The sequence below is a fragment of the Acipenser ruthenus genome, chromosome 7, assembly GCF_902713425.1.
Source record: "Acipenser ruthenus chromosome 7, fAciRut3.2 maternal haplotype, whole genome shotgun sequence".
NCBI classification, from domain to species: Eukaryota; Metazoa; Chordata; class Actinopteri; order Acipenseriformes; family Acipenseridae; genus Acipenser; species Acipenser ruthenus.
The window spans coordinates 68,552,776-68,563,540 of record NC_081195.1 but is presented as its reverse complement, the minus strand read 5'-3'; the positions used below and the strand labels follow the sequence as shown (position 1 = coordinate 68,563,540).

At 40.7% G+C, this 10,765-nt stretch overlaps 1 protein-coding gene across 1 annotated transcript; it reads left to right on the top strand.

Moving 5' to 3' along the window:
- Positions 1-23: 23 nt before the first annotated feature.
- Positions 24-9,796, top strand: LOC117414900 (gamma-parvin-like). The gene is made up of 14 exons (XM_034024749.3): positions 24-105; positions 266-352; positions 1,782-1,871; positions 2,421-2,485; positions 3,165-3,267; positions 3,740-3,883; positions 5,187-5,302; positions 6,725-6,780; positions 6,936-6,961; positions 7,425-7,480; positions 7,586-7,654; positions 8,100-8,201; positions 8,368-8,440; positions 9,296-9,796. The coding sequence occupies exons 3-14, from the start codon at positions 1,793-1,795 to the stop codon at positions 9,379-9,381; spliced, it is 975 nt and encodes a 324-aa protein (XP_033880640.1). The 5' UTR covers positions 24-105; positions 266-352; positions 1,782-1,792; the 3' UTR covers positions 9,382-9,796.
- The last annotated feature ends 969 nt before the right edge of the window (positions 9,797-10,765 follow it).

Below are 10,765 nucleotides of genomic sequence, written 5' to 3'. Positions count from 1 at the left end.
AAACCACACAGCAACACGTGGCTGACTTTCAGCAGCTTAACGTCTCTGCACAGCTTCCATGAAAAGCCACAACAGGAAGTCTGTTTTCTACACGGTTTTGTATATGTATGTATGTGTATAACTAAGATCATCCATTCAGAGCAAATACTGTTTGTCTTGCCTGGCTTCCGTGGCTCTCAAAGTTGCCAGCAAACCGAAATAATTAACTGTTTTACTGTGGGTGTTGTTTTTTTTTTTTTCCGTGACTTTGGTTCCTTCTTTTCAGACATCACATTTAACTATTAGGAGGAAGGAAAGGAATACAAAAACAACGTTCTCTTTTCTCGGTATACTAGTGCTGTCTTTTAAAAGGGTAAGTCTCTTTATTTGTGTAATGCTGTGCATCTTGGCTTATTTTAACGCGATGCAAGAGCGATCGGTCTGCAGTTAACAAGAAGAACGTTGTTTCATTTGCTTAGGTGTCGTCCGCCTGGGTCGTGTTTATTGTTGCTTTTGAAAGATTGAACCCTGGATGTGTCTCTAAAGAAATGTACCAGGCAGGTACATGCAATGTGTGGAATGGGTTACCTAGTCATGTTGTTGAGACAGAATCACTTGGATCCTTTAAGACCCAACTTGATAAAGTTCTGAGATGAATCAGTTACTATTAACAAGATGAGCTTAGATGGGCTGAATGACCTCTCGTTTTGTTAATTTTATGTTCTGGTGTTTTTAAAGCCATTTTTTTTCTTTATTCTTATTTATTTCTTAGCAGATGCCCTTAGCCAGGGTGACTTACAATTGTTACAAGATATCACATTATTTTTACATACAATTACATTATTTTTTTACACATTATTTGTAAAAAAAAAAAAAGTCTTATTGATGAGAAAATGTCATACTCTTACCAAGATAGTAGATGTATTAAAAGTTTATCTGAAATGTTATTTGTAAAATCCGGCTGCACAGTGTAAGGGTCGGTGTGGATCAATCCGGCTGCACAGTGTAAGGGTGTGGATCAATCCGGCTGCGCAGTGTAAGGGGCGGTGTGGATCAATCCGGCTGCACAGTGTAAGGGTGTGGATCAATCCGGCTGCACAGTGTAAGGGTCGGTGTGGATCAATCCGGCTGCACAGTGTAAGGGTGTGGATCAATCCTGCTGCAGAGTGTAAGGGTCGGTGTGGATCAATCCGGCTGCACAGTGTAAGGGTGTGGATCAATCCGGCTGCACAGTGTAAGGGTCAGTGTGTGAATCAATCCGGCTGCACAGTGTAAGGGTCGGTGTGGATCAATCCGACTGCACAGTGTAAGGGTGTGGATCAATCCGGCTGCACAGTGTAAGGGTGTGGATCAATCCAGCTGCACAGTGTAAGGGTGTGGATCAATCCGGCTACACAGTGTAAGGGTCAGTGTGTGAAAGGCTGTAAGTCCATCGATGTGTTCTGGTAGTCTGCCAATGTCACCGGAACCCCAGGATGAAATGACTGTTCCAGGTAAAGTTGTGGTGTGTATTCAAGTTACATGGTATCAGGTAGAACACAAGCATAGGCTTTCCGCTTAGCATGGAACATGCTTGTTTCCACAGACAAAGATCTCAGTTTTTTTTTTTTTCTGGAAAATGAACAAGGGACGTGATGGAAAAACTTAAGCCACAAACATTTCTTTTCAGAAGGCTGTATTTAGTTGGCAAAAAGAAGATGAAATTTGGTTTGGACACGCCTCAGGTCTCTGCTGAATGCCATAGGGACACAGTGATGTAATTCACAATGACAGAAATATGAATAACCCATTATGCTTTGTAGTTTCAGAAAGAATGGATCTGGACTATTCTGAAATCTTTGCCCAGGCTTCCATTGAAACCAAACCTTCAGAAGATATTGAAGGTTTTTTAGGTAAGTTTTCACAGTTCACGTGGCATTTCTCGCTTCTTCAAATAAAAGATAATAACTTTTGTTCTGGAGGAAGTACTGCCACCTGCGCATTACATCATCTACTAACCAATCAGGAGATTATAAATAAACCAGAATAAACCAGACCCCCCCCACCCCCCACCCCCCCCATTGTGCAATCTATTCACATCCCTCCGAAACAATTCTTTGTTTCCCATTGGTTAAATCACAGGGAGGGTGGGGTCTATTGCCTCATCCAGCCTGCCAGTCAGGTTTGAGGCCAATGATTATGATTAGACTGTATCGTACTCCATATTCATCAATAAACAAAAATCACGGGTCTCAAATTCTGTGTATAGAAACTTGCAGTTCTCTTAGATATGTAATGCGGGTAAAGGGTAAAGCTTTGCACCTCTGCAGGGTGGGTATTTTGGCAAAATTAGTTTTAAAAAAAGACAAAAAAAGAAAGCTGACATACCTGCACGTAATAAACAGTGTCTCCATTTTGTATATGCCACACTCTGCAACAGTGTTTGTTTTATTCTTTCATAGGTGAAAAAAGAAAGATAATTCAGCCCCAGTCCCTAAAGGATCCGAAACTTGAAAAACTAAAAACGGTAACCCTGACTTTAGTTCTGGTTTCCTGCTGGACTGCATTGCATTTACTGTTTGATTGGGCTGTAGGAGGACACTCTATTCTGTAATGGGAGCGCACTTAGATGTGAGGAAAGCATGTGGGTCTGAAGACTATTGGAGAATAGAGTTGAGAGACAGCAAAACTTGGAAATCATTTAAAAATCCAATTACTGGACTTCAGTTTGGTCTTTTATCAGCATTACTGACACAGCAGCTAGAAATGCAGGTTATTGTGAAACTGATGGGTTTTGTAACTAGCCAAATGCAACATGTCCGTTTTTAGGTTTAATCTCGAGGAAACGTTTTCGTGTGACGGAACGTTGAGAAAGATGTCTTGTAGAAACATTTCAGTGTGACAGAATGTTGAGAAAGATGTCTCGTAGATATGTTTGCCACCAAATTTTATTAAAAGTTTATTTTAGCATTACTACAAAAACCACCATTGAGTGTATTACAGCTTCAGATGAAAGAAGGGTCTTGTACTGATCTGACAAAATATTAGGAACAAGCCCAAGCTTGCAAATGATGGCTTTCTTCTCCTTGTAGAAAACTTCTGTACAGTGTAAAGTTCAAGTACAGCGCAGTTAGTTAGGCTGCTGATGCTCTCCCCCCCCAACACCAGGCTGGTCTCCTTGCCCATGTCTCTGTGTGTGTTTGCAGTTTCTGATTGACTGGATCAATGGATCCCTGCACCAGGAGCACATTGTGGTGAAGAGCCTGGAGGAGGATCTTTTCGATGGGCTCATACTGCATCATCTCCTCGGTAGGCATGTTTACTTTTACATTGCAATGCGAACCTGGAGCCCTAACAATAACGCCTACCTGGTCTGAATTGCATTGCTGAATGCAGATATTCACTATCTCCGTGGCTGCACTGTACAGTGTGTGGTATAGTGCTGGCTGCAAGTGTGCTCACTCTTGTCACTGCACCTTGCTCTATCATTCGCTCGGTTTGCAAAGGGACATTGAGTTGCCTCAGTTCAGGGAGAGTGCTATAGTACTGCATGTAGAGATTGTATGGACACTTTGATATTGTTTCATTTAGCTGTAATGGGCTGAAGGGTCTGCTCTCGTTTCCTTATGTTCTTACACTCTTGTGTACCCCACCCCTTCACCATTAACAAACCAAACAGATTGACCTGCTTTTGACACCATTAAAGGTTCAGTAAGTTCTAGACTAATTCACTGCAGGCCTGCATGTCAAGATTGTTGTATTTTTTCTTTTCTTTTGCCAGCAAGATTAGGGGATGTTAAATTGGATGTAGAAGAAATAGCTCTGACTGCCACTGCTCAGAAACGCAAGCTCTGTGTTGTAATGGACGCCCTGAAGCAGAAGCTGAGGCTGCCAGAGGAGGCCATGCAGAAGTGGAGTGTGGAACGTGAGTAGAACACAATGAGTCTGTATAGACATGGCACACTGAGAGGCAGGGTTAGAACACAATGAGTCTGTATAGACATGGCACACTGAGAGGCAGGGTTAGAACACAATGAGTCTGTATAGACATGGCACACTGAGAGGCAGGGTTAGAACACAATGAGTCTGTATAGACATGGCACACTGAGAGGCAGGGTTAGAACACAATGAGTCTGTATAGACATGGCACACTGAGAGGCAGGGTTAGAACACAATGAGTCTGTATAGACATGGCACACTGAGAGGCAGGGTTAGAACACAATGAGTCTGTATAGACATGGCACACTGAGAGGCAGGGTTAGAACACAATGAGTCTGTATAGACATGGCACACTGAGAGGCAGGGTTAGAACACAATGAGTCTGTATAGACATGGCACACTGAGAGGCAGGTGTGGAAATAGGACTCCTACTGCAGAGCAGTTTCACCCATTCCAGGTTTCACCAAGCTCTTGATTAGCCACAGTGTATAGATAACAAGCTCAGGAGTGTCTTATTAAACTCATAATGAAACCAGGAATCAGGGATCAAACTGCTGTGCAGTGGGTCTCTCATTTCCATCCCTGGAGAGGACTTTATGACTTCAAAATTATAACTAATGTTACAAAACTAGCAGCAAGTAGTTGAGCCTTATTGTAGTGCCTTGAGGTTGTATGTTATTGTCTGTGTTACTGTGTTGTTATTTTGAAAGAAGGAGTTGCAGAGCTGAAAATTAACGCCCTCATAATACCTTGAATTAAAAGCTGGTTTTTATTTCATATTTTCCAGCTTCAATGAGTTTTTCACTTTTTCACTTTTTCACCTTTCAGAAAATAATGGTGCTGCTAAAGAATGATTAGCTTTGTGACTTAGATCCTGCACACTGAGGAATGTATTAGAGAAACATAAAAAAAACCCTTTCTTTTAATTTCCTGTTTTAGAGGCACTGAACATCTGTGTTGCTTCCTCTTCATTATTAATGATGTTTGTATTTCTGCACATATTAGAATTTCAGCACAGGGCATTTATTATGCAGAATATGAAGTGCTAAAATTGTATTTTGCTGTATAAGAAAATGATGAACACTGATAAAGGCTGTGTACCTTGTTTGAATGAAATTGTAATTGAAATGAATCAAAAGGGTGGAAGATGTAAAGAACCCTGTTGATTCAGTGCTGTTTCAGGAGCTTTCGTCTGAGTTCAGGAGCTGAATGATTGGCACCGCAGATCATTTGTGTACACCCCTCTGCCTCTGTGTACATGACAATGTATTTGCTTTCTTCCGTACCAGAAATCCATAGCCGGGATTTGCTGGCTACCTTGCATCTCTTGGTTGCCATGGCAAAGCATTTCAAACCCGAGCTGGAGCTGCCGGCCGGTGTGTCCGTGGAAGTGCTTATCCTGGAGGTAACAGTGTTCCTTCTCAATCACGCAGGGCTGGATTCTCAGAGCTCTTTACACCAAAACACCACAGTGAAAACACACCCAATCGAGGTACCAAACCAGAAAGAAGCACTGCAGATATTTAATGTAGGGGCTTGTGAGTACCCTGAAGTGGTGTTTGACAGAAAAATAACGCAAATTACAATTGAGTAGATAGCTTTGAGATTCTAGTACCTAGTCTCTTAAACCTCAGAATGACATGTAGAAACATACATTACAAAGAAGGCTGTTTGCAGGGTCTAGCGCAGACTGGGTTATATTGGCCACTTACTACATGCAGTAGCTATTTAACACAGTGTTAAACATGGTGTTAAAGTTAAGCTACATACCCAGACACATTACTGCCCCAGTAACAGCGGTAGTGGACACAATGCACTAGAAAGATATTTACTCCAGATCAGCATCAGTGTTATTTTTGTCTGAAGGCAAACAGCACCATTTCCAATTAAACCAACAGTAAGAAACAACATCAGACTACTTGCAGGCTCCTAAATTAAATGCCTGATTTGGTTTATTTCTGGTTTGATAAGATTATTGGGTTTTTTACTATCTAAAATAAATAAATAAATAAAATTGTGCTAATGTTTTGGAGTAAATAGCTCTGAGATGCGTTTCACTTGGATTGTGTCGTGTGCTGATTCCAGACCCCAAACCAGTACAAAACATGTCCTGAGAGCCAAACTACTGCTGCTGCTGCTGCTGCTGCTGCTGCTGTGTTTGACCAAAGCAATGCTTTTATTCTCTAGGAATTCCAAGATTAAAGTTTCCTGCCTTCTTTCATGTCTGCTTTACCTTTAACTGTGGATCACACAAAAAAGGTCCAGTGATCTGAGAGAGAACAATTCGAAAGGCTTTTAGTTTCTGCCTTCATTTGAAGTTGAATCCCTCCTTGTAAAAGTGCATGGCTTTATACAGTGGTAAGCACAGCATTGTAAACCACGGCAAAGCACACGGATAGGCTGGCAGTGTGGCAGCTGCGTAGTAAAAGCACTGCAAACAGCAAGATCGCTGTGCACATTAACGTGGGTCATTTTGTAGAAGTATCTTCTCTTGTTTCTCTGAATGAAGATTTTGTTGGTCGGCAGCTACATGGTGACACATAGACTTGAGGCAATATGATATATGAACTAACTTTCTGCATGGACGAGAATACTGTTCACTTTAATACATGCTAATAGGATTTCAGTTTGTTTGTCATGGGCATTGACAATACCTCCATTGGAAATAGCAGTTGGCACAGCGGTAACCCCCAGATTATTACAGACCTCCGTATAGTTTGTTGTTGTGTTTAAAAAATGACTCTGAATAGCCTTAAGATCCATTGAAAAGGGTGACGCTCACAAAATGAAAAGGTGCCAATTTTAACTTTTATGTTATTCTCAACAGGTTAGCAAAAATGGAATCAAGTCAGAAAAAATGATTGAATACATTACAGACCAAGGGTAGGTGATGGTAAATAACCATTTTGAAGTGTGCTGATACTATGCATGTACAGTGCTGATGGTGTACAGCCAATGCAGTAAATATGATGGCGCTGTTGTGTGCATGTTGTCTGTTTTTCAGCTTGATCTAATATATTGTGTTCTGTTTTTCTCAGTGTTGTTGCCGAAGAGGACACGAGTAGTAAGTTTACATTTTAAACACATTTACCATTTACTGTAGGTATCACCATTAAAATCCCGTCATGGGAGCACACATGGAGAACTGTCCCATACATTCATTTCCTTTTGATTGTCTTTAAGCCACAGTTCCAGGTTGAAAAAACATAAAACTGCCCTTATAAAAGTTAATGTAGCCAGCTGCAGCCAATGCAGAGCTCACCTGTCTTCAGCGGAACAGCGACTCCAGCCTGACTGGGATTGTGTTCTCTGGATTGAACAGGGACTCCAACCTGACTGGGATTGTGTTCTCTGGGTTGAACAGGGACTCCAGCCTGACTGGGATTGTGTTCTCTGGGTTGAACAGGGACTCCAGCCTGACTGGGATTGTGTTCTCTGGGTTGAACAGGGACTCCAGCCTGACTGGGATTGTGTTCTCTGGGTTGATCTATATAATTCACACTCTCTCTGTATTTACTTACAATCAGGTCCTATGGATGAGCTGCTAAAACTGGGAGCACAGAAAGTGAACACGGTGAAGCAGGTACTGGAGCAGGCCACAGCATGCTTTGCAATGCTTCGTTTTAATCACAAAGCAGATTTTGGATTGATTGATTGACTTGTCTGGCTCATTTTTTTTTTTTTTAAGGCCATTTTGCACTTTGTGAACAAGAACCTATTCAACCTGGGGTTATCAGTGAGCAGCATGGACAGCCAGGTTGGTGTGCACTCTCCATTCTACTCCAGGGTACCTGCTCAGAGTCCATATTAGCAGGGACAGTGCGGTGTGGTGCTGCTGTAGGGGGAGCTGTGATACTGTGCTGTACTCTAGCCAGCCAGCGTTCCAGGAGAAAGGCTTGTTCCCAGCTAAGGGAAATCCAGTAAATCAAATTTGTGTTTAAAGTGACTTCCCCTTTTTAATAGTTGAATGTTGTTTATTGCATAATGCATGGTTCAAGAATCATAATCACATTTCAGACCGCCGTGGTTATCTCAAAGATTTTCCCTGCATTTGTATATCTATCTATCTATCCACCTGATTATATTTATATTTATATTTATATATATATATATATATATATATATATATATATATATATATATATATATATATATTGATTTACTATCCACCACTAACATCTCTTCTTCCCTTCTCCCCCCAGTTTTCTGATGGAGTGATTCTGATTTTACTGATCGGGCAGCTGAACGGCTATTTTGTTCATCTCAACGACTTCTGTTTCAGGCCAACCACCACCTCAGAAATGGTAAAGGAATCATAAAGTAGTTTGAGCCGACTGCAACAGCAAACCAATGTTACACCATTCCCATATCAGTAGAGACCCAGGCTCCAGTGATGTGCATGGCTGCTTACCCTGTGTGTGTTTCAAAGAGCAGGCAGCACATTAACACATGGATGGTTCATTTCCACAGCTCCAGAATGTGTCTCTAGCGCTGGAGCTGTTAAAGGATCAGGGGCTGTTGCAGCATCCCGTCGCCCCCGAAGGTCAGCAGCTTTTTATTGACAGCTCTTTGTTTTTTCTTATGCATTTCCAAAACTCTTTACCAGTGTAGAATGTGGTTCAATCTGGATGTTTTTATTCATGTATTTTTGTATTTTTATATATATATATGAATTTAAATTGCAGAACTGACTTTCACATCCCTGACGGTAAAGTATATATTGCGTTAGTAGCCCTGCAGGACATGGTGAAAAGCAAATTAACTAGATTTATTAATCAGAAAAAAATAAGTCTCGCCATCATATATACTGTATATACAGCATGAATAAGAATTAGCGGTTTAATTACAGTTCTACATGTTGCCCTGCAATGTTTTACATAAAATAGAAATGTGCTGTATTAAAATATGCAACAAAACAGTCCCTTCTGTAAGTGATGAATATGGTAATGATTCATAAAAGCGATGGCTGTGACAGGGAGCTCAAATCACATAAATATCAAGCATATTTTAGGTGCGTCCAATACCAGACTAAATCTTCAATTGAATAGCTAGTTTCTTTATTTGTTCCTCGATAAACAATATGTCCAGTGATCGGCAATGAAAGGATTTATATATTGCCTCAATCCATTACGTCCCCACTGTGCACCAGAGTTCTCCTCCTCTTCCCCAGCCTCCACCTGCTTTTTGCCTTTGTCTAACAGAGGAGGGCAGCTATCCTGCCCCCCTGCCCATGGCTTCCCTACGGTCAGCCTCTCCACTTATCTGCAAGCTCATTTATGGGCAGGGGTACCTCGAAAGTGTAACATCTGTATATTGTAGTCATGTTGTCTAGTCTGCTTTTAATAAATAATCTCTCGCTTGATTTTCCTGACTCAACTGTTTTTCTTTTTTTCAATAGATATCGTTTCCCAGGATGTGAAAGCAACTCTGAGTGTTCTGTACGCCTTGTTTAAAAAATACAAGGGCAGAGCTGAGGATTCATGATACAGTCATAGAAGTGCTGCAGACAGCCCCAGTCACCGGAGTGGAGCGGATTGGTAATATATTCAGAAACATTTTAAACACGGGTACCTTGGGTCCTCAGAAAAGGAACTGCTCCAGTGAACCACACCATAGCTTACTGAGATCAAGCCTGCATGCACCAAGCTGCACTGGGAGCCTTCGCTAACGTGATCCTGGAAATAATCACTGCACATTCTATATATATAAAAAGAGTCCTTACCTGATTGGAATGGACTAGTTTCAAGAGCATTCTTGCTGTCATAAACCAAACCTCTTTATTTCTATTTAACTATGGTCATTGTGCATTGTTTTTAAATGTAATACCTGTATATACATTTTGTGGAATGCTTGTGAATTGCACATGTTTCAAATTTAATAAAAACCTTTTAAATATAAACATTGTTTCTATTTATGTTTTAAGTTATTATTTATTTTGTGTTATTATTGTCACTCCAGCAGCCTATGCGTAGTGTAGTGTAATGACATGTACAAATCCATTAATCATGACACTGGTAAACTGAACTTCTTAGTACGTGATATGAAAGGGGTGAAACACATGCCATAACACTGTCAATATGGAACACATTATTTGGGGGGGGGGGGGGGCACAAAGGTCAGATATTTCCTACTATCCTCAGCCTGTGTTTATGTGAATACATTTTAACTATGACAATGCAACTTTTAAAAAATGTTTTTGTTATTTAGTAATTTCTAAGCTGAGCAGTTAAAATGTGATCCTAGGGTTTGTTTTTGAAGCTTTACAGTAGATGCACGTAATGTAGATTCATGTTCTCTGTATTAATTGTGTGTTTTAATACTATTGTTTTATGAAGTTGAACACATTTAACACTAGGGGGCATAATTAGGCTTCTACTTCGCAATCAAAGCAAACCCTGTAACCTATCTATATGAGCTGTTCGACCTAATTCATAGCACAGTCACTGTGTAGCGGTTTATTCGTTTTCATTTGTACATATTGTTTTAAGAAACCAATGACACACAATGGGTCATTTAAATATAAAGTGGCACACTACCCCTGCCAGAGTGATTGATTGTAGAGTGGTTGTCAATGCTAAACCAGCCTTGCACCTTTACAAATCTGCTGGACCCCGATTAGCACTAATCTTGAACTCTCCTATGCTGTTTTAGGTAAGGTAGTCTGAGATTAGTGCTAACTGGGGTCTGTGAAACCAGCTGTTTGTGTCTCGTGTCATTTTGTGATTTTCTCTCCTTGAAAGGCCAGTAGCAAATTGATTGCTTTTTCCACTGGTTCCCATCATGCACATTATTATTATTATTATTATTATTATTATTTATTTCTAAGCAGACGCCCTTATCCAGGGCGACTTACAATTGTTACAAGATA

Coding starts and splice junctions, on each gene's coding strand:
- LOC117414900 (XM_034024749.3), top strand. CDS start 1,793: ATGGATCTGGACTATTCTGAAATCTTTGCCCAGGCTTCCATTGAAACC. Junction 6,781..6,935: donor GAATACATTACAGACCAAGG/GTAGGTGATGGT, acceptor TGTTTTTCTCAG/TGTTGTTGCCGAAGAGGACA. Junction 6,962..7,424: donor TGCCGAAGAGGACACGAGTA/GTAAGTTTACAT, acceptor ACTTACAATCAG/GTCCTATGGATGAGCTGCTA.